General features: G+C 37.3%; 2 protein-coding genes across 4 annotated transcripts in view; both read right to left on the bottom strand.

Annotated features, from left to right (window-relative positions):
* The window catches only part of Nme7 (NME/NM23 family member 7), a 151,340-nt gene that overhangs the window by 70,099 nt on the left and 56,179 nt on the right, over positions 1 to 25,062 (bottom strand). For all 3 annotated transcript variants that reach the window (XM_048358126.1, XM_048358127.1, XM_048358129.1), the window contains exons 7-10: positions 24,476 to 24,581; positions 17,048 to 17,112; positions 14,126 to 14,194; positions 1,262 to 1,363 (exon numbers count right to left, since the gene is read on the bottom strand). In XM_048358126.1, the coding sequence (XP_048214083.1) occupies positions 1,262 to 1,363; positions 14,126 to 14,194; positions 17,048 to 17,112; positions 24,476 to 24,581 (342 nt within the window). The remainder of the gene's footprint in view (positions 1 to 1,261; positions 1,364 to 14,125; positions 14,195 to 17,047; positions 17,113 to 24,475; positions 24,582 to 25,062) is intronic.
* On the bottom strand, positions 13,180 to 13,886 carry LOC125360109 (5'-deoxynucleotidase HDDC2-like). Its single transcript, XM_048358131.1, is given in 2 exon segments — positions 13,180 to 13,673; positions 13,676 to 13,886. Coding segments are annotated over 2 exon segments (498 nt in total). The 5' UTR covers positions 13,869 to 13,886; the 3' UTR covers positions 13,180 to 13,368.

The raw sequence follows: 25,062 nt of genomic DNA, 5'->3' as shown, positions 1-25,062 counted from the left end.
ATTGACTTTAATGGTGTCATCAAGTCGGATCCTTTCTATCTCTAGAGCCGTCTTTAATATTTTCCAATTTAGCTTAATCCAGTTGCATTAAAGGACTAATCCAGTATACTCAAAATCAAGTTACATATAAGAAATTTCTATTTCCTTGTACATGTGATTCATATACAGAATGTATGATAGCCTTTAAGGCTATCTATCTCACATTCACTTCTACCAGAATTTACTATTTTATTTCCTCTATTAAAGATAATGCTTTCTTATGCTTCAAGGAATGCATTTCCCATTTAAGCCAAGGAAATACTCTTGCTGTGAATCATTCAAAATTTGCAAGGTGCTTCATTGTTTCTCTGTACCTGCAATTAGAGGGTTTCCTATTATTTTTTTCTATTATTTGTCTTTCAAATTGATACTTAAATTTGTCTTCCTGTCTCTGTGTGTGTGTACACATGTGTGCACATGTACACACTAGTACTGAGGCTTGAACTCAGTGACTCATACTCTTTCTTGCTAAGCTTTCTTGCTTACAACTGATGCTCTACAACTTGAGCCATGCTTCTAGCCTTGCGTTTTGCTGGCTAATTGGGGATAGAGTCTAACACACTATTCTTCCTGCATTTCTGTGAATCGAGATCTGCCAGACCTCAGTCTCCTGAGTAATACTGATACTATAGGCACAAGACACCAGTGTCTGACACATCTCTTTCTCTGATAAAGTTAGATGTCACATAAATCAGGTCATATTAACTGCTCCATCAACTGAACAACATCAACTGAACATCAACATTTGGTAATTACCCATATATTTCTCTATAAGACTATGTGGAATGCATATAGATCTAAGAATTCAGAGCACTGACAAGAAGTGTATTATCTCTTTCCCATCCAGATAAGTTTCACTGCTTATATTTATTTGTATATCAGGTATGATCCCACCATAGTGTAGTTCTTCACATTTAAAGCTTTATTTATACCCTCTCTAGGTCAAATAATAACACCTTAGAGGATTTATGTGAAAAACTTTGCAAATTTTACTTACAAAATTTAGCAAAAGTGAAGAAAGACAGAAGTGCTAAAATGAATGGTTTTGTCCATTTTATTTGGTAACTAGGATGATAAAGATGATCTTATCTTGTAAAGTACCATTTTGAATACATTTTGTATATAGTCTTTTTGTGTTAAAGACACTAAAATAATCAAACATATTCAAACATTTAACTAATGAATAACACAAACCAGATCAATAGTTCAAGTAGTAACTTACAGGATCCGCAGGCCCACAGAACTCGCGAAATGTCTTGTCAGGATTACTCTGCTGAATCTCCAGTGCCACACAAGGACCAGAATACATTTCTGTCACCATTTCCTATGACATGTATTATAAGGGAATACAAAAGAGTCACTATAATTAGACAATATTTTACCCCTTCTATTTGTTGTATCACCATTCCACTAATCTCCAAGTGCTAAAGATGTTTGACTTCTTCCCACCTGTATCCCATACCCTGAGCAGTTCCCAAATTATGTCCATTTTTCCTGAAGGAATACTTTTAGATATGTTCTTTCATCTCCATCCCTATCATATTAATGGAATGCTTTACCACCTGATATTTCCATTGTCTGAAATTATCTTTTAGTAAATTGTCTGTCATTAGCCCCACTCTCTCTCCTTGAACATGGTATTGCCAAATCCACTTTTAGGGAAATTTTAACAATGTTTCTCCTGGGTAACCTTTTAAAAACAATAATGTATTTTAGCATCAAAGGGTAACAGAGACTAGAATTCTTTTCCTATGTCAAATATCTATAACTAAACAAAATACATTAAACAACTTTTTAGACTGGAGGTATGTACTGTGAGTCCTGGGAGAAGGGGGAAATAATGTGAATAAATGATTGCTCCCCTTTATTGCCAGCAAGCAGTTCCCAGGGAGGAAGAAAAGACAGGAATATATAGATAACACACAACAGACCCCAACATTCTCACTGCACTGAAGATACAGGAAGGAAGTGCAGTGAAGCCAGTGTAGATAGAACTTTTAAGATAGAACTTTTAACAGAGAGGATGGGAGCCACTCAGAACCTAAGCTACAGTATCTGTACAGAAGAAGTTCTTATAAGTATTTGGCAAAAAATATGTGGTATGTGTAGAGGAAACTACCATAAACTGGGGAAACAATCCGGAAAGCACTAGTGCAACAACTCACAGAGGCAGCAAAATGTGAGGAGTTTGTGCTTTAATTAGCTAGCCTGGAAAGCTCTCAGATGATACACTGGGGTCCACATCAGGACTCAGAGGGGTTTTGTACCATAATAGTTAGTCCATATTAATCCTAAGGAGTGAAATGGTTGTGCTCATACTACAAAGTTTAAAAGAAACAGGAGGATATGAGCCATCAGTAGATGAAAACTCAATAAGCAGACATAGAGACCCAGCAGAAATAAGGCAATTAACACAAGACTGTTATTTCAAGGATTCATGCTAAACAATCTTTCCAAATTTGGTGAAGGTCATAAACAAAGCTCAAGAATAAACGGAGAGAAAAATACAACAAGACTCATCATGATCATATCAGCAAACACAACACAGCACAAAACCAAAACCTCAGGGAGACACAAAAAGAAAAAGATCTTCAATATAGACCAGAAAAAATATCAGGATGACAACAATCACCACAAACCTGGACAGCAAGCATTCTATCCCAATAGAGAAAATATTCTTCGAAAACAAAGAGTTTCTTAGAAAAACAAGAGCTGGGGAGGATTCACGTGCAGTAACCTATGCCATAAGAAATGTTATGGAGTTGAGAGGAAGATGGCGCCGCCACAGTAGGGAGGTGCCCTGACTGGCTCCAACTGAATAGCAAGCTGGGAACTCCAGCACCCAACACCCCATCAAGAATCCAGCAAAACCAGCAGCCAGAAGCAGTGGAGAAATGCAGGAAAACAAAAAGGAGTAAAAAAGAAGAGCCGAAAACCTACATGGAGCCAGAGAATCTACAAGGCACCCTCCCCCCACCAGCCGACCCTGGCCCGAACAGGACCAGGCTGGGAAAGGGGACCCAGTGATCGGCAGACCGACTGCTGGGAGCACAGAGTCCAGACAGTGGGACTCCATGGACACTAGGGAGAGTGCGGACCGAGACATACGGCCACGGTGGTGACAGGAAGTTTGGGCCCACACCCAGAACGGACAGACTTAAGCAGCTGGGGAGCCCAGTGGTGCTGAAGGAGAGAGCCGGGGACGACACCACGACCTTTCGCCACACCTGAAGGACCAAAGGCGGCACGGGACACACACACAATCCAGGACCAGTGAGTCCCCATTACCCCTCCCCCAATGGGAGATCAGCTATCAGAGTTCCAAACCCTACAAAGAAGCTAGATCTCCCTCCCTCCCCCTCCCCACCCCGAGGGAACAAAAAACCCCCAAATCAGGTGGGAAGCTCCCATCAGGCACTGGGAAGTCACAGGAGTTTACCAGGGGAAGGGCAGAGCAGCCCCAAGGCCGCCCAAAATCCTGAACTGGCCGAATCGGCCCTGCCCCCTTCCCAACAGGGGATTACATTAATTGACTTGTGGATATTGAACCAAGCCCTACCGGAGGCGCCTGGACCTCGCGGACTTTACAACTAAAATCACAGGTGCTGGTGGGCAATACCAGCACAGCAAGGACACCTGGACCCGATCACGTGCCCCCCTTACAGCGGAGGCGCAGTATGAGGGTGCTAACCCGCGCACAGACAGTTGATCCCACTGGGCCCCACACATACCGCTCCCCACAGCGGACTCGCGGGAGGGCGCAAGCACAACCCAACAACCCAGGGCTCGCTCTGGTAGGTGTACCCCGCTCAGGTGGACGGGACCGCAGCGGCAGTGCACAGGTGGGTGGGCCCCCGGTGACAGCACCCGCTCGGGTAGGCGTACCCTGCTCAGGTGGGCGGGGCCACAGTGGCAGTGCCTGCTCTGGTAGGCACGCCTACACAGGAGGGCAGAGCTGTCCATCGGCCCGTGCCCACTCAGTTTGGCGCATTCCGCACAAGTGGGTGGGCTGCCCTCAACAACACCCACCCCGGAGCAGTCCACACAGGAAGGCGAACTGCCTGAGAGGTGAACTCCTCTGACCAAGATACAGAGTGGAAAAAAGAACCAAAGAAGAGATAAGCCTCCACACCACGCTGAATCAGCGACCAGCAAACCCCCAACAGGGGCATGCTAGGGTCAGCACAGCACAGTGGCAGGACACTGTCCCGCAGAGAAAGACACAGAACCTACCCACCCCCAAGTGAAGTGAGGGTGACCACCTCAGCAACAACCGAGAAGGTCACGCTCACCCATTAGGAATCAAGGTTAAAAAAAGCCAAACCAAAACCCAGAGCCAGGACACCAGGACACCAGGTTTCCCACCAGCAGACCAGCGGGAAACAACACAAAACCAAACCAGAGAAGCTACACACAGATCCCCAGATGCGCAAATCACAAAGAAATATAACACAGTTCATCAAAGAGCAAGCCAACTCGTCAGATCCAAAATGCAGCACGACTGAAGAGGAGATGGAGAATAAAAAAGCAAATGAAGCCATGTTAACAGAAATAAGGGAAATTGTCAGAATCAAATCAGAAAACAATTCCAGGAGTTTAGAGGGGAAGTCTTGAAGGAAATCCAGGAAGCCAAGAAAGAAATGGAAGCAAAAATGGATACAATGCAAGCCTCCTTTAAAGAAGACCTTAACATCCTGAGAAGTGAAATGCATGAAAAAATAGATTTAAAATGCAACTCTTTAAAGGAAGAAATTTCCATGCTCAGAGCTGATATGACAACTAAAAATAGCTGTCTGACATCCATAAACTCCGCAATTAAATCCACAGCACAAAGAATCAACCATATGGAATCCAGAATCACTCGCTTGGACGATGAAGCAGCCGACAACAACCAGAAAATTACCACACTCCAAGAAACGGTGAAGCTTCAGGGAAGACTAATCCAGGAACTAATGGACAAAGACAAGGGATATAATCTGCACATAATTGGAATAGAAGAAGGAGCCAAATACCAGAGCAGAGGGCTTCATCATATTTTCAATAAAGTTATTGCAGAAAACCTCTCCAATCTCACAAGGGACCCCATCCAGGTAACTGAAGCCTATATGACACCTGGCAGGCCAGACCCCAGAAAAGCCACCCCAAGGCAAATAATATTCAAGACTTCAGATCTCAAGAATAAAGAGCAAATTCTGAATTCAGCCAAAGCGAAGAAAGAAATTTTCTACAATGGGAAGAGGATTCGAATAACAGCAGACCTCGCCACACAAACCTACCAAGCGCGAAGTGAGTGGAAGAACACCATCCAAGTACTAAAGGCTAAAAATATGCAACCTCGGATCAAATATCCAGCGAAATTAGAGTTCACATTCGAAGGGAAAACCAGATCTTTCCATACCAAAGAGGATCTAAAGGAGTATGTGAATAAAAAACCCAGCCCTACAGCGAATTCTAAGAGGGGAAACCCACCTAACAGAGATCGTACAAGAGACACAGACAGAAACAGAAAGAAACTACAATAGCCAAAGCCCAACAGAAAGAGACAAGGAAAAAAAAAAGAGGAAAAACAGCCCAACAAGAAAATGGAAGGAGAAAAAACACTCTCATCCTTGATCTCTTTGAATATAAATGGTTTAAACTCTCCAATAAAGAGGAGCAGACTGGCAGAATGGATTCACAAACAAAAAGTTGACATCTGTTGTCTACAAGAGACCCACCTTACAGCAAGGGACAAAAACAGGCTCTGAATGAAAGGATGGAGCAAGATCTTCCAAGCAAATGCACCTACCAAAACAGCAGGTGTAGACATCCTGATCTCCGACAAGCTGGACTTTTCATTAAAATCAACTCAAAAAGACAAAGAAGGACACTACATTTTAATACAAGGAAAAATCCAGCATCAAGACATCACGGTGATAAATATGTATACTCACCAAACAAAAGAGGCCCTACATATGTCAAGCAAATTCTCACAGAATTACAGAACAAGACAGACGCAAACACAATTATAGTGGGTGACTTTAATACCCCACTCTCTCCAAGAGACAGATCCAACACCCAGAGGATCAGCAAGGGAGCTGAGGACCTAAGTAACACCATATCCCAAATGGATCTGACAGATCTATACAGAATCTTCCACCCTACAGAGACCCAATCCACCTTCTTCTCAGCAGCCCATGGATCATACTCCAAAATAGACCATGTCATAGCCCACACAAAGAACCTCAGCAAATACAAAAGTATTGACGTCATCCCATGTATTATATCTGATCACAGTGGATTAAAGGTAACCCTCAATAACAAAGGATACCACAGAGGCTATACACATTCTTGGAGGCTAAACCCCACACTGCTATCCAACACTTGGGCCACAGACCAAATTAAAGATGAAATTAACGAATTCATAAGCCACAATGACAATGAAAATACATCACAAAGAAACCTATGGGACACAGTTAAGGCAGTACTGAGGAGCCAGATCATCCCCCTCAGCACTCACTAAAAGAATGGAAGCAGAGCAGGTGAATAACCTCATGATGAAACTAAAACAACTGGAGAAACAAGAAATGATCGAATCTAAAATGACTAGGAGGAGAGAGCTCACAAAGATTAAAGAAGAGATAAATCTCATTGAAAATAGAAAGACCATTCAACAAATAAATAAGACTAAAAGCTGGTTCTTTGAGAAAATAAATAAAATTGACAGACCCCTCGCAAGACTTACAAAAAAAAGAAGAGACTCATATACGTAAAATCAGGGACTCCAACGGAAAAATTACAACAAGTACACACGATATTCAAACAATCATAAGGAGCTATTTCCAGAAACTCTACTCACTGAAAAACAATACTTTTACAGAAATGGATCAATTCTTAGAGAAGTATAAACTGCCCAAAGTGAACCAAGAAGAAACAAATCAACTAAATAAGCCAATATCTTACAGTGAGATACAGGAGGTAATCAAGAACCTCCCAACAAAGAAAAGCCCAGGCCCAGATGAATACACCAACGAATTCTACAAAACCTTTAGTGAGGAGCTAATACCAATACTCCTCAAACTCTTCCGTGAAATAGAAACAGAGGAAGAAATCCCAAACTCATTCTATGAAGCTAATATCATACTCATTCCCAAACCAGGCAAAGACCCAACAAAAATAGAGAACTACAGACCAATATCACTAATGAACACAGACACAAAGCTCCTCAATAAAATATTAGCTAACAGAATCCAGAAACTGATCAAGAAAATTATACATCATGACCAGGTAGGCTTCATCCCACAGTCACAAGGATGGTTCAACATCCGTAAATCAATCAACATAATTCACCACATAAACAGAACTAAAATCAAGAATCACACTGTTATCTCAGTCGATGCCCAAAAAGCCTTTGACAAAACACAACACCATACCTATTAAAAGCTTTGGAGAGAACAGGAATAGATGGAACATTCCTCAAAACAATAAAAGACATATACAACAGACCAACTGCTAATATCATAGTAAATGGAGAGAAACTTAAATCATTCCCCCTAAATTCAGGAACAAGACAAGGATGCCCACTCTCCACACTTCTTTTCAACATATGCTGGAATCCCTAGTCATAGCAATAAGGCAAGAGGAGGACATCAAAGGGATCCACATCACAAGGAAGAAATCAAGTTATCCCTATTCGCAGACGACAAGATCTTATATCTGAATAACCCAAAAAACTCAGTCCCCAAACTCCTACACCTAATAAACCATTTTGGCAAAGTAGCAGGATACAAAATCAATCCACAAAAGTCAGCAGCTTTTCTGTACACCAGCAATATACAAACAGAAAAGGAAATTATGGAAACAATTCCATTTACAGTAGCCAAAAAAAGAATAAAGTACCTAGGGATCAACTTAACCAAGGACGTGACAGACCTATTTAATGAAAACTATAAAAATCTAATAAGGGAAATCAAAGAAGACACAAGGAGATGGAAAGACCTCCCATGCTCATGGGTAGGCAGAATCAATATAGTGAAAATGGCCATATTGCCCAAATTGTTATACAAATTCAATGCAATCCCTATCAAAATCCCAGCCACATTCTTCACTGAAATAGAGAAAGCAATCCATAAATTCATATAGAACAGCAAAACACCTAGAATAGCCAAAGCAATTCTAGGCAAAAAAAGCAGTGCAGGAGGTATCACAATACCAGATTTCAAGCTCTACTACAGGGCCATCATAACAAAAACAGCCTGGTATTGGTATAAAAACAGATTGGAAGACCAATGGATTAGAATTGAAGATCCAGAAATAAAACCGCAATCTTACAGTCAGCTGATATTCGACAAAGGAGCTAAAGACATACAATGGAATAAACATAGCCTCTTCAACTACTGGTGCTGGGAGAACTGGGCAGCCATATGCAGAAAACTCAAAGTAGACCCAAGCCTATCACCATGCACCAAGATCAACTCAAAATGGATCAAGGACCTCAATATCAGACCTGAAACCCTGAAACTACTGAAGGACAGAATAGGAAAGACGCTAGAACTTATAGGCACAGGAAGGAACTTCCTGAATAGAGTCCCAGGGGCACAACAAATAGGGGAAAGACTCGACAAATGGGACTACTACAAATTAAAAAGTTTCTGCACAGCTAAGGACATAGCCACCAAAACAGAAAGACAGCCAACCATATGGGAAAGGATCTTTACCAGCACAGCAACAGACAAAGGCCTAATATCTGTCATCTACAGAGAACTCAAAAAACTAAGCCCCTCCAAGCCCAATAAACCAATTAGGAAATGGGCAAAGGAGCTAAAGAGAGACTTCACAAGAGAAGAAATAAAAATGGCAAAGAAACACATGAGGAAATGTTCAACATCCCTGGTAGTAAAGAATCCTGAGATACACCTCACCCCAGTTAGAATGGCCTATACACTGAACTCAGGCAACAACAAATGCTGGAGGGGGTGCGGGGAAAGAGGAACTCTTCTCCATTGTTGGTGGGAGTGCAAATTAGTACAACCACTTTGGAGAACAATATGGACGTTCCTCAAAAAGCTCAATATAGACCTACCCTATGACCCAGCCATACCACTCCTAGGCATCTATCCTAAACAGCAAACCCCAAGATATCAAAAAGACATTTGTACTTCCATGTTTATCGCGGCACAATTCACAATAGCCAAAATATGGAAACAACCCAGATGCCCCTCCACAGACGAATGGATCCAAAAAATATGGTACCTATACACAATGGAATACTACATAGCGATTAGGAATGGTGAAATATTGGTATTCGCAGGGAAATGGTCAGAACTGGAACAAATAATGTTGAGCGAGACAAGCCTAGAACACAGAAAACAAAGGGGCATGATCTCCCTGAAATATGACTTTTAAGAAAGGGAGACGGAGAGATAGTAGAGACCAGGTCTGTGAAACAAAAAACTGCTTGTCAAATAGTATTTCCCACAGGATTGGGTCAGCGACCCAACAGTATGTAACTAAAACCAAACAATTACTCAACACATAAAGGTCAAAAATCGACCTCTCAGTGGAATACAATAGCTCAAAATCTATGTATGTACATTCATATAAGACTACCGTCGACATATTGTCTAATATCGACATTGCATTTAAAGCCCTAGGCGAATTTTCTTGGGCGCAGCCATGTGGCTACTGTATATGTTCTTGATACATTGTATATTGTATATATGTCTACCTGACCTAGAGAAGGGAAAGAAAAACAGGGCGCAAGATATCACAAGAAATGTACACACTCCCCTACTATGTAACTGTACCCTTTTTGCACAACACCCTGTTCAAAAAATTTGTGTTCAATTAATAAATAAATTAAATTTTAAAAAAAAGAAATGTTATGGGAAGTTCTGCAGACAGATAAAAAAGATACTAGACAAAACACAGAGACCTACACAGACTAACAACAAATGTGTGGGTGGGTAAATGCAAACACTTTCCTATTGTTTTTATTTGCTTTAAAAGATTATTTATTTATTTATTTTTGCCAGCCCTGGGGCTTGGACTCAGGGCCTGAGCACTGTCCCTGGCTTCTTTTTGCTCAAGGCTAGTAGTACTTTGCCACTTGAGCCACAGCACCACCTCTGGCCTTTTCTATATATGTGGTGCTGAGGAATCAAACCCAGGGCTTCATGTATACGAGGCAAGCACTCTTGCCACTAGGTTATATTCCCAGCCCTAAACGATAATTATTTAAAACAAAAAAACAAACAGTGTATTCATAGGGCTTGTAATATACATAGATATAAAAGGTACAACGGTAACAGCACAGAAGGGAGAAACAAATTTATACTGATAAGATTTTTAATTCTGTACATGAACTGGTATAATAAAACATGTGTTAAGAGAAAAAACTATTTACAGAATCTGGGACACTGAATAGGTATTTTCTTCTCCCTCTTAAATAAAGAAGAATACTTTAGGGAAATCTACACTAGTTGTAATAAAAATAAAGACTGGGGGGCAGAATAACAATTGGGATGTATGACAAGCAGCAAAGTATCAGGGGCTGGGTGAGACTACACAGGATGGTAGCAAGAGATGAAGTCAAATCATGGGGGGCCATGTCAGACATTTTCATGACTTTGAGTAGTTTATAATAGACAGCACCATAAATTAATGAATTATAACAACATATTTAAATAGTAACGCAGAAAATGTAACAATGAAATCTCCCTCTGTATAAGTTAATAAGTATTAAAAACAGTCAACCTACTTTGTAGAAATGATGAAAGTTTTTTTAAAAAAGAGGCAAAGAACTTTATAATGAATGTGGTACACATATCCCTAGTAATTAGAGTCCCTAAGTATGTCTCACAGAGTCACTTTGCTATTTCACAAAGTCATATACAACTGATTTTTACACATACTTACATTGATTCTGATTTTCTGCTTCATAATAGTGAAGTACACCAACATATAAACCTAGAGGCCAAATTCTTGCCAAGAAAGGAAGGCATACAATGTCCCCTCCACCAAAAATTTATTTTCTCTATTTTGCCTGTTTTCTTCCCTTCTTCCCACCTTCTTTCATTTTCCCCTTCTTTCCTTGCCTTCTATGTATCTATCTCTGTCTCTCACCTTACTCTGTTTTAATGTGATAACAGATGACATCAAAAATAGAGGGAAAGGCTGTTCAAAATGTACCAAGTATAAAGGAAAACATATGTTGAGCAAAGAAAGCCATCAAACATATGTTTCATTAAAAGTTGATCAAAAAATTAAGTATTCTAAGTTTTAATTAAGGAACAAGGTTTTAATTAAGGAGTGGGGTTTTCTTTTGCAATTTTTACATTTGTTAGTGAGAACTAGTTGCAGGAAGATAATACCCCAATTAACACTAAATTAAATAAATGAATGAATAAATGGCAGGAATTCTCCCTGCCTCTTAGCACCTATTTAGATGATTTTACACAAACTAAACTCATTTGCTTTAAAGATGTTGAAAGAAAAGGCACATGGGATTATGGAGGGGTGGGATATAATTATGGCAATCAGAAGGCTTAACAAACAACTTGGTATAGAGAAAATTTCTATCCCTTATACTCATTGGCTGACTTAAAGGATTTGTGTGTGGGATCATTTGATTCAGTTATGCCCATCCTCACTAAAATATAAGCTCCATGATTGTGCATACTGAGAATTTATCACTGATGGTTACAGTACCCAGTATATATTCAATGTATGTCTAGTGAATTTTTATGATGAAAATGTAAGAAATTATCAACTTTTAATTACTGAAAATATTATAGCAGAAAATATAAGTATAACTGATCAAAACAGAATCTAATACCAAAAAATTATAGCAAACTAAATAGTAATTATAAAACCAGTAACAACTCCAGGTGATCATAGAACTCAAAGATTCAGGATTTTTGAGGCTACTGCAAAAGGTGTTGCTTTTCTGATTTCAGCCTCGCTCTTCAGGTTGTTGGAATATATAAAAGCCATTGATTTTTGAGAATTTATTTTATATCCTGCTACTTTCCTAAAGTTTTGGATCTGCTCTAGTAACTTGGGAGTAGAGTCTATTGGGGTTCTTTAGGCATAGGATCATGTCGTCTGCAAAAGAAGTTTAACTTCCTCTTTTCCTAGTTGGATCCCCTTTATGTTTTCTTCTTGCCTAATTCCTCTGGCTAGGAATTCTAGTACTATGTTGAAGAGGAGAGGTCAGAGTGGACATCCATGTCTTGCTCCTGATTTTAAAGGGAATGGCTTTAGCTTTTCACCATTTAGTATTATACGCACTGGTGGTTTGTCATAGACAGCCTTTATTATACTCAGGAATGTTCCCTGGAATCCCAGTTTTTCCAAGGCTTTTATCATAAATGGGTGCTGCATTTTATTGAATGCCTTTTCTGCATCCAGAGATATAACTATGTGGTTCTTTACCTGGCTTCTGTTGATGTGGTGGATTACATTAATTGACTTGTGGATATTGAACCAAGTTTACATCCCTGGAATGAATCCAGTTACAGTTTGAAGCAAGTAGTATGGGAAAAACTAAAAGTTGGGTTAAGTTACAAAACAATATTTGGTACAATAGTGTTAATTTTCACTCTATCTTTTACATTTAAGAAAATTGCTTAATTATATTAGAAAATTCCCCTATACCAACAAGCCTTAAATTTAGAATAGCAAAACGGAACAACAAATAGGACATTTAAGAATTTTGAAAGAGGGGGTAAAAAGTTTGACAAGTAATGTACTCACTACCTTACATATGTAACTGTAACCCCCTCTGTACATCATCTTGACAATAAAATTAAAATTTAAAATTAATGCAAAAAAAGAACCTTGAAAGCATCATACATTATAGAATACCATTCACAAGATATTGTTTAACAAAATATAACTGGAACAAAACCATTCTTATGTATGCTTGGAAAAACTTCTCAAGCAGAGAGTCTTTTGTAGTTTCAATAAAATTTTATACTATATAAGCATGATTGTAGACACCTGGATACTGGTAAGCTCTAATTTACATTGCATTCCCTTCACAGAAGACTGGTATAAGCCAATAACAATTAGATATTTTCATTCAAGCTAAATAAGTTGTCTTAAACTGAAAAAATAATTACTAAAAACTAACAACTTCTTTGAAATAGTGTGTTTTTTTTCAAGATATTTAATATTTATTTAGTTCTTTAAAAAAGGAAGTATCCTCTCTAGTCTTCATCCATGGTATTTCATATGACTTCCTGTTCTGTGCCAACTGAAAATAAACACTCATATCTGGAGAAATCAGCAGACCAACAATAGCAAAAAGACATGAAACAGAAATAAAACATTACAGAAATGTAGCACTCACAAGAAAGGCTTGTTGGTGGCCTCAGCTATGTTCGCATTTCTTTCTGTCTCAAGTTCTGAAACAAGCTGGACTATCTCAGGGTGACTGAATTTTCCTGCTGTGGAATCATAAAACTCTTGGAGCCATCCGGGTTTCTTCTCAAGGTCATCATATTCAAATGCCTGAAGGATCATCTCACACTGATCCAGCTGCTTTACAAATCTAGCTTCTGCACTAGACTGGGTCTCATACTCTTCCCCAAGTTCATAGAGCTCCTTTCTGAGGTCCTCTGGTAGAAGCTGGGTTACCTATTTCATAGTACCCTATCTTTGTTAAGGTGGTTATCTTTGGTGACCATGGCCATAATTGCCATCTGGTACATGTGATCCGATACACTCTCTGGATTTTTCACATTTCTGTATACCCAACCGGTCCGTGGGACTCTCTTGAGCTGCCCCACCAGCCGCAGATACTGCAGCAGGGGGCGGGCCCCGAGCCCAGACGGGGCCGACGCCATGCGGGACCCCAAATACGCGGGGCCGAGCTGGCCGCTTCACGGACCAGAGCGTTGAAATAGTGTTTTTTTCATTTGCAATTTGTTTTTCTAAGCTCCTTATATATTTTAAATATTAACCATCTATCAGATGTACAATTTGAAAATTATACTTTAAGGAATACTGCATTACTTTCAGTGATTACAAATTATACTGAAATTCCAAAGACATGAGACACATTGTTTCCAGTACTGTGGTTTTCAACTTACAAGGTACTTACATTATAATCAGTTACTACTCCTTTATAAACTTCATAGAATTCTTCAACATTAACCTGGTCCATATTGAACTGTACCAAAAAAAAACAAAACAAAGCCATAAGCCAACTGGCCAAAGAAATAAAAATAAGCTACATTTAGAGCTCAACATTTATCATCCTTTGGATATAGTTTATTAGATGGATGGATGGATATATGGATAGATAAGGTTTTGCTATCTAGCATAGGCAGAACTACAATTCATGATCATCCATCCTCAGCCTCCCAAGTACTGAGATTATAGATATGTGTCACTATACACAGCTTGTTCTTTAACTTTTAAAATGTTAATCTCTTTTGCACATTTTATTAGCATCAATTAGTTCTGTGAAGGGCTTCCAGTTTCATATATCTATTTATGCATACCACAAACTCCTCCCGTCATTCTCCATCGTTCCTTACTTAAACTAATCTCAACAAGCAAACCTTGAATCATTTACTCTTCAGAGAAGAACACATGTTGTTAAGGGATAGCTGTTCACAAAGTGTAATAGATAGCATTTATTGAGAAATTACTATGCTAGGTTCATGAATCATCTCATTTCATCTTCACAGAGTACTATGGCACAGGTTGTGTGACTAATGCATTTACAGAAAAGGCTCCCATGACCCAGAGACCCTAGGTCTCTCCATACTGGTATTTGGCTTCCAGGAATCTGATGCACTGTGCATGTTTTTAGCCACTACCCTACACTACTCTGAATAAAACCTCATTCTTGATATGTGTAGGGAGCCAACAGCAAAATTCATCCTGACTTCTGGCTATACTCTCAAGGGCGTGCAAGGTCATGGCTTAGGGAGCCAACAACAAAATTCATCCTAACCTCTGGCTATGTTGTTATCTCAAGGACATGGTTTACTTGAAGGACAGTATTAATCCCGAGATGTTTTATTATGTCCATAAGAGTCTGTTTTATGTAAACCATTCAAATGTATCTTGTTTTACTGCCTGTTGTTATTTACCAATTTCAGGGCCTTCCTTTTCTTAAGCCTTGGTTAATCCTATGCTATTCCCTGATTCCTAAACTGCATATAAGATGGAAGTTAAGAATAAAACATGGCTGCAGTCTTGAGTTACAATCTTGAGCTACAGACCTCCCGGACCCCATCTTTGTCTCTTGTCTTTTTTTCTCTTGTCTTGTATTTTTCCTTTTCTTTAATCCTTGCCCCCCTCATTCAGGATTCCCTTTCATTGCCGGCTGGCTCCGGCAGATATGATTAAAAAAATACATCATGGAGTGTTTGTTGGTAGATTAGAGGCATAAGGAAGAAAAGTTACTAATGTCTAGTACTTCAGATTTTGCAGTAGGGATGAAAAACAACTCTTATTTTCCTCCTAAGCTTCCAGAAAAATTCCCACTCCATGTATAACTTAAACATTACATCTGCATACCAATACCAATCTTCAGAAGCAATAGTGAATAATAGCAAGCTTACAGAATAGAATGTCTAGAACAAATCATTCTTTACAGACAAGAATTTAAATTTAGTTAGGAATAAAATTTCATTAGGTCTAGGAAGTCAAAACTTAATTTTAAAAAATAACCTCTGATTTTCAATTTTATTTTTCTTCTACTGTTTCTTTATTTCTACCAAGATTGAAGATTACTGAGAAATTCCTGCCCACACGGTTGATAAAGATGAAAGAATGTAGCCTCACAGATAAAACTGCTATTAGAGGGAGGGAATTCTATTTCAGTTCTATCTTTTAACCATGCAATTTGTATTATTAATGCAACAAAAAATGAGCAGACGATATAATATGTTAAATATTTAGTAATTTAGTTGGAAAATTCCTACCATGGTTATTTAATTTAATCTGAAAAATAACTCATTTACTCAGAATTCTTGTGTCTTAGATGAGAAAATTGAGAATAAGAATGCTTGATATTTGGCCAGAGTCACATATCTAGAAAGCAGCTGATCGCAGATTTAGAAATGGTTCTTTTGAAACTCAAGACCTATACTTGTCATTACGTTATCATGCTTCTAAAAGATTTAATTAATAATAGTGATAATAATAATATTTTCATTAACTACTATGACTAATCACTGTGATAGATTGTAGGCTAGGTGTAAGATCAATACTTTAAGCTATAATTCCTATAGTTATAATTTTTAAATTGACCTTACATCATCTGATATTTGAAAAATCTTACCTAGATTATAAAGGATTTATTGGCCAAATTTTTCTATAAGAATTAACTTAGCCAGGCATGACCGAGCATAATTACAATCCTATTGTTGGGGCATCTGAGACAGAAGGAGTTCAATATATAAAAAATTAACTTGCTGGGGTTCTATTCTGAAAACCTAATTGTTTATCTGATTCTCATGACAATTTGGCACATGAATTCTTGTTAAGTGAACCAATGAATATAGTTCAAAGGTATACTTTTATTAAAACTGTTTTTTGTTCAACTAAGGGCATCCTGGGTGTGGATAAACGGCAATTCTGAACAAGTATAGGTCCAGTGAAGCAGGTCCACAGACAAAGGAAGAGTCTAGAAGCCAGCATCACCAGCTCAAGGAGAAATAAGCAAACTGATTCCCTCCCATCATTATGGGCTTAGTTAAAAATCCAGAAGACATAAACTCCACTGACATTATGTAATTTTAATCTATGTTTCATTTGTAAAAAACTACTTATTAGGACTAAACATTGAGAACTGAAGTTCTAAGAAATTTACAAATTTCCCTTACAAAGTTAAATTAGTACATTATGTGAATATTCCTTTTCTCCGTTAAAGTTATTGAATTCAGTATGTGTATCCACTATATTTAAAACATTGAGTTCAGAGGCACACCGGAATAAAAACATTTTAAAGCTTATTTAAAAGAAATTCTAATTCATTATGGCTCACTGGTCATTGCAAACTACATACCATCTGCATAGCTGAAATTTCAAAGCATCCATCTCGAATACTCCTCAAGATCTTTCCCAACAGTCCTGAAAATGAAAAATAAATGGACATAAGGCAAAACATTTAAACCATTTAGCTTCTTAGAAATACCATGCTTCAAATTACTTTCACTTATACTCTCTATAAGAAAGTATTTATTTTTGAGAGAAAGAGTAAATCTGTAATGATGAGTATTACAATTAATTCATTGACTCCCTCAGTGAATGCTTCAAGACTATCACTGGCAGTCCTGAAGATAATACAAAAATCTTTTAAGATACTACATTTTGCCTAGAATGCCACAGAAGACTCATGATTTAAAAAATATGAAAAGTAAGTCATTTAAAATAATATTTTAATAATATTTATAATTTTAATACTATTTTAAAGATTTTAAAATGAAATGTCAAATCAGTGGCCACAGAAGGAAATGAAAGAGCAGGTCTAAGAAGGAGAAAAATGACATTATACAAAAGTAGACAGAAACTTCAAGGGGAAATGAAAGCTTGAAAGGTACCTTAATCTATAGCAAGATGATGGGCTCACATTAGGGCAGGAGAAGAGACACAGAGCTGGGAAAGTATGTGTATGGTTACGGGGCAGTAAGAAGTCAGAAAAGAAAAGCAAAACAGAAAAAGACAAGAGACTTAATCCACAGTAATGAAGGTCGTAATTGCCAACATGAGGAATTTGAACTTTATCTCACAGATGAATGGTTTTCAAAATGGGTTCTGCCTATTCTAAAACTGTGGGGCTGGTTTAAAGATCCTATTAATTTCTAATAAAAATCCTTTTTATTTTTTTGCAAAGCAGTTAAGGCTTGTTTCTTCTCTGCCCTCTCATGGTATTAAGTCATCTGATAGCACTTAGAAATCACCAAGTACTTTATATACATTTTTATTTTACTAACTTACTGTAGCCAATTACTACTATTTTAATTGTGGCAGGCTTAGGGAATGAGGAGGAAAAAGAAGGTGGACGGATATTTTTCTCAAATACAATTGTACCAAGTGAAGGCCAAATGATATAACTGTGCAAGCAAAGGTTTCTCAGAAGTTTGAAAATTAAAAAACAGCAGCTAACTGAGTCAATGTCACAGAACAAGCCCAGGCCTAAATCAAATCTGAGCCATAATCATGTTGAACTGGGTTTGATCAACTACTTTCTGTTATATTAATATTACTAATGTGTGTAGTATTAATTGGATACTATAAGGGATCCCTAAGTAACTTCAGCTATAATTATACATGCAAAAGTTTATAGTTAGCTTTGTATTTGGACTCACTTAAATCGCATTACAAAAATTAGTCAACATCATGAATTTATCAGAATAATTTTCCTCCAAAAAGAAACATTGCCAAAAGAAATGGAGAGTCATTGGAAATAATTGAGCATAATTACACAAAATTAAAAGTGGTATTTTCACAAGATGCTAAAATAATGGTAACAGACAACTGCGTCTAAAGAGAAGAACTGAGGGATAGGAAAACCAGCAAAGGATTTTGAAATCATCTACTATACTGACTGGAAAAAAACTCAGGCTTTGTATCTTTAAAAATACTTTCCATTTTTGAGTTTCCATAAGTTATATAGCAGCAGTAGAAAAGAGAGGGAAATAATAAAAATGTAAGTCCTTTCCAAAGAAGTAAGAACCTTAAACTTCACACAGCAGCAAGATGAAGAATAAATGATGACTTCAAGATTTGCAGAGCAAGTGAACTGAAGAACAGCACCACCCTTAAGAAGAAAATAAGAAATAGCCAAAATGAAAAAGGAATCATTATTTGGATAAAAAAATGTGAAACAGAATGTTTAGAGACAAAGATTTATAAGCATTTGAGGCTTTATGGAGCTCTTCCTCATTGCTCTGTTTAGATTCTGTTTCTTTTAATTTGGTCTGGGTATAGATATTGTGCTTGTACAGTAATACTTCATTAGATCCTAAGGTGTCTGATGGTTGCTAGGTGCTGGGCTTTGGCTGCCTAGCAACAGGTGTCTCTTTACTCCAATTAAGTGTGAGGAGTACACTTTGACATTAAAGATAAAAGACAGAATGACTTTCCATTGTTTTGTCTTTAACAGACAAACCATTATCATAAAGGCACATAATTATGCTTGGAATAAACCCTTCAACCAACAATCAGTCAAGAATTCAAACAATGACACAAGCTACTCATCTTCCCCAGGTCTCCAAAAGGGAGACTCGGGGTAAAATCAAGTTTACATGTGAAGAACTTCTTGATTGTGGAATGTGAGACACAAAAATACATTTCCTGAACTATACACTAGAAAGTATGCATATATGTTATATAAATTGTAGATCTATAAGATAGGTTTAAAATTTGAGTTAAATTGGAGCATTAACATTCTCACAACAATAACTTGGAAAATAGAGATATTTAAAGCACTCTAAAATATTCTTTTTAGGCCAAATCTGGACTGAGTGAAAAAATTTAAATTTTATTAAAATTTAGGTATAGATACACATACTGAACTTTAGGAATAAAAAATAGATGACTTATGGCAATGATTCTGTAAACAATGACAGTCAATATTCTAGATTATGTTTTATAAGTAGATTATCAATTTTACCTAAAACTTGAAAGCTAATGATATTAATGGCAGAGTAATTGTAGTAGGAAAGTAAAGCAATAGCAATACAGGCTAATGCTTATATTATAGAGCACTTAACTAAATGCTAGATATTACCTTAAGCAACTTTAAAAAATGTATTTATTTGTTTATTGTCAAAGTGATGCACAAATATGGAAACATACAGGCTACAAGTAGATAAACAGATGAAATAATTTATCCAATATCCCATGGCTAGAAAGGTGCAGAGTCAGAATTGGAGCCTAAATACCTCAATTTTGAGTAGAAATAATTCATTTTATAGATGGTCTTAAATTTGATGTACATAATACCGAGGACATACAAACATATTGAATAATTTTTAAATTAAAAAGAGAAAAAGAAAGCATGGAGACATTCATCTGTTTTGTTCCTTCTTTCTTTTAAACTCTCAGCCCCAAATGACAATATAAATTCCAGTCTGCATCTATAAAGAGACAGTGATTCCCAAAGCTGACTTGCTTTTTCCAGCTCTCTTTGAGGTAAAAAGTGAAACCATTGAATCCCCATGCAGTAAGTTCAGGATTAAAAGCCAAAATTGCCTACACAAGACCAGGAATTCTAGTTCAGAAAGATAAGGATGCAAACCAGTAGATAACTTCATTGTGTACCCTAGACTTTTTCTCTGAATCTTTTAATCCCAACAAAAGGCTACTCACTTACCAAACCCAACCACTCACTTATCAAACAACTGTGTGTTTAGGAGACTTACTAAGATTCTGACTCACCATTTCCACTAACTGGACTGTGGTTTCATGGACTTTGTACCATCCTTGGTATCAATCAGATCACTGCCTTGGAAATCCCACCAGAAACCTCTCCAGGGAAGAACCCTGACTTTCCATTTACCCAGGACCTCCTTCTTGTTCAGTCTTACTGTAGTAAACAGTTAACTTTGCTTTGCTAGGTAACTGGCTACTCTAGCAATTTGGGAGGAAGTCAGTTGTCAACAGATTCCATTTCAGTTGCACTCTCTGATCAAAAACTCATTTGCAAATCTCTTCCTTCAGAGCTAGATTAGGCCACAGGCAAAAGTAAATACACCAAGATATGAGCTAGAAAAAGACAAACACAAACCAGGAACTGAGATGGGGAAAAATGAATTAATAATGCATTCAGCATGAGACTTCAAACTACATTTCATTATTACCACAGTTTAATCAGAATTAATAATATGTTTCAAAATGATCATAATGTACACTGATATGCAGGTTTAGAAAGAAGATATATATATATGTATGTATGATGCTCAAATTCATGCTGCTATCTTTTACAAATTTTCCTTTGCTCTAATGAATTTATATATTCTAATATTTTAAAGGTGCAGCAGGGGGCATAGCTTTGTGGTAGAATATTTGTCTAGTGTGTGTGGAGCCCTACGTTTGAGAGGAGACTCAAGAAAAGGGAGAAAGAGAGAGAATCCAGTTATTTTTTAAAGAATATCTCTGATCCAAAATGGTTTGAACATGCAAAAATATAAAATTGAATAAAACTTGTTATTTTCACATCACCTTTCAGTTATACATTTTACCAGATTTCCAGTTATTGTTATCTGTATAACTATTAAGATACATAACTAGGGCTGGGAATATGGCCTAGTGGCAAGAGTGCTTGCCTCCTACACATGAAGCTCTTGGTTCGATTCCCCAGCACCACATATATGGAAAACGGCCAGAAGGGGCGCTGTGGCTCAGGTGGCAGAGTGCTAGCCTTGAGCGGGAAGAAGCCAGGGATGGTGCTCAGGCCCTGAGTCCAAGGCCCAGGACTGGCAAAAAAAAAAAAAAAAAAAGATACATAACTAGTTTTTACTCTAATTCTTCTTTATTTGATTTGATTTCTTAAATATAAGTCACATTTATCTTTACATGCATAGCTGCTTTTTAATAGCTCCTGGAGTAGAACTTTATCTGTACAAAATAATGAACACTCATTACAAACATTTAGGAAATATGAAATATATACACAAAAAATTAAAAGTTTTCTACTATTCCCAAGTCTAGTGCTTACACCTGAGGAAGTCACTGTTAATGAATAGCCATACATTTCTAGATGAAGAAATCATACACACATACACATATCTAAATACACAGATTTTAAAGTAATCTAAGTAAAATTTTTATTCACAAAGAAAAGTTTATATAGCATAACTCAAATAGTTATTATAAATTGAACACATCAATGTAACCTCACCTACCTAACCAAGAAATAGAGGGGCTGGGAATATGGCCTAGTGCCAAGAGTGCTTGCCTCCTACACATGAAGCTCTAGGTTCGATTCCCCAGCACCAAATATATGGAAAACGGACAGAAGGGGCACTGTGGCTCAGGTGGCAGAGTGCTAGCCTTGAGTGGGAAGAAGCCAGGGATGGTGCTCAGGCCCTGAGTCCAAGGCCCAGGACTGGCAAAAAAAAAAAAGAACATTATCAGCACTTTATTTTTTTTAATTTATTTTTGCCCTCAATGGATGAATGGATTAAGAAAATGTGGCATAAATACACAATGGAATTCTACTTATCCATCAGAAAGAATGATATTGTACCATTTGTAAGGAACTGAAAAGACTTGGTAAAAATAATACTAAGTGAAGTAACCCAGACCCAGAGAAACACAGGAGGTTACATGGTGTTTCCCCTCATTTGTTGGAGCTACAATGTGCCTGTAAATCTAGAAGTAAACTCCACTGGGTAATACCCACACAGATACAAATGAATTAACTGGGGTATAATAAGCTCTGTGAAGAATGCAAATAGTATAATTATTTACTTTAAAGCCAAACAGAATGAGTACCAGAAAATGGATACTTACAAAGTATGTTGGGAGTGGGGTGGGGGGCCAGGAGAGGGGTAGAAGAATGAATGGAGGTGGAGGAGAAGGGAGTAGAATGCAGGCTAGAATGTACTGTATCTACCATAGAATTGAGAAAAATAAGGGAAGAGATGGGTGGAAGGGAGGTGAAGATATTGAAGGGATGTCACAGATACATTGTGTAGTAAATTGCTTTGTAAAGTTCCCAAAAAATCCAATATATAACCTAAGGGAAGGGGTGGGATGGAAAGGGTGGGGTGGGAGGGGTGGATGAGAATGTTAAAAGGGATAACATTGATCAACAGGCACTATATTCATAAACTCCTCTGTTGTATGGCACTTTGGTAAACTACCTGAAGAAAATTAAAATATTCAAATTTATAATAAAAGATTAAATCAAGCCAGGCACTGGTGGCTTAGTCCTAGCTATTCAAGGAGACTGAGATATGAGGATCCAGATTCAGAGTCAGTTCTGACAGCAAATCCAAGAGACTCTTACATATAATTAACCAGTAAAAAGCCAGAAGGGGAGGTGTAGAGTGCCAGCTTAAAGCAAAAAAAAATAAGTTCAGGCCCCAGTAACACACACACACACACACACACACACACACACACACACACACACACACACAGAAGAAAACAAAATGCCAAAGAAAAGCTTTTTTCAAAATACTTTTAGTTTGGAAATGTTTTGGGTTTTTTTGTCCAGGTGATGTACAGAGGGGTTACAGTTACATACAGTAGGTAGTGAGTACATCTGTCCAGTTTGTTACTCCTTCCCTCATTTCTCCCACTTCCCTCCTCCCACCCTACCCCAAATTGTACAGTTAGTTTACAACATATTGTCTTAGTGCTACTGTTTCATTGGTTCACATTTTACCCTTTGTCTCACCATTTTAATGAATGTCTTCCTTCCCTTCCCTAATTCAGACAGACATATATAAAGTACCCAGGGTACTAAAATCAAATACAGTGACAAACAGGGGCTAAATCACAGGGAAGATGAACAGGAAAAAAAAAAGAAATAATTTCATACTACGTTAAAAATAATGTCACTGATGAGTCCATGCTAAAGCTACCAGCACAGCCATGTTCATAGCAGCATTATTTATCATAGCCCAAATATGGAACCAACCCAGATGCTCTTCAGTAGATGAAGGGATCAAGAAATTGTGGTATACATACACAATGGAATTCTATGCTTCTCTCAGAAAGAATGTCATTGCCACATTCGTAAGAAAATGGAAAGACTTAGAAAAAATCATACTGAGTTAGCCAGATACAAAGAAACATAAACTCTATGGTCTCCCTTATTGGTAATAATTAGTATAGGTATAGTATAGTCCTAGCAGATGATCACAATAGCTCCGTGGCTATGTACATATGATCACATAAGATGACACTAAGAGAAATGATCTCCAAAATACAGAAACAAATGGTTTATCACTGATGTTGTTATTTCTGAAATATTTTTAATTGTGAATTTCACATTATCAATTCTAAACTAGTCTTAAACTCAAAATACCCCTGCCTTAGCACCTTAAGTGCTAGGATTATAGACATGGTTCTGGGATTATTGGCATGAACCATAATGCCTGGCTAAAAATAAGGATTTTATATTAAAACTTGCATCTTCATATTCAAATATGTATTATATGTATGTAACAATCTGTGAAAAAAATGGGATCTTAAATTTTTCTTACCTAGGGAGATATAGGCCTATATATGTGTATGTATGCATATACAAATTGTGTATATGCAATATCCAGGATCCCATTAAGATCACTGCATTGAAAAATTCACCAGATTTAGACAGATTTTTTCTTATAAATCAGTCAGCTTTATTGTATGACTTCAAAGAAAAATAAACAGTACACTAATTTCATCATGTAAAATATATCAGGAAAAGACATTAACAAATTATGCTATTAACAAATAAACTGAGTACATTGTATAAAAAAGTCAATTCACTTACCTTCATTGATAGCATGAGGTTTAATAATACAGCAGGTACAATTGGTAAACTTAGCAGTGTTTGTTGGCCTGCATCCTCCACTTGAAGGAAAAAATAACTCCATTTCCTAAAGTCAGAGGGATAAAAAAGGTGACTTCAGTATACATGATCTCTTACCTTAAAGTTATAGACATTTGGGCATGGGGGAGAATACAATTACTTTTTACAACATGAATTCTTCCACAAAATAGGAGTTTTACAAAGAGTAACTGGTTAGCTCTGTTTTGAAACTTATAATAAGAGGACTATGCAAAAAGGCATTAATCAAAGCACTGAGAAGACAGCTCATTCTGTTCCAGATTATAACTGAAGTGGTCTTAACAAATTTTGAATATTGGAAGTAACCAACATAAAGTTATTGGTTTCACCAAAGCACAGTTCATAATACATAGATGTAATTTTAATATTCTCACTAAAGTAGATAAAGTTAAAACAAGGAAATTTTTACAGAAACAGAAATTCATGTTCAGGAAGCTGAGAACTACAGTTCATTAAACCCAAGTTATTAAAGTTCTATGAATCAAATGAACCACATTTTATAGCCAGAT

The sequence above is a fragment of the Perognathus longimembris genome, chromosome 11 (genome assembly GCF_023159225.1).
Source record: "Perognathus longimembris pacificus isolate PPM17 chromosome 11, ASM2315922v1, whole genome shotgun sequence".
Classification (NCBI taxonomy): Eukaryota; Metazoa; Chordata; class Mammalia; order Rodentia; family Heteromyidae; genus Perognathus; species Perognathus longimembris.
Note: the sequence above shows the minus strand (reverse complement) of the source record. Positions and strands in the feature narration are given on the sequence as shown.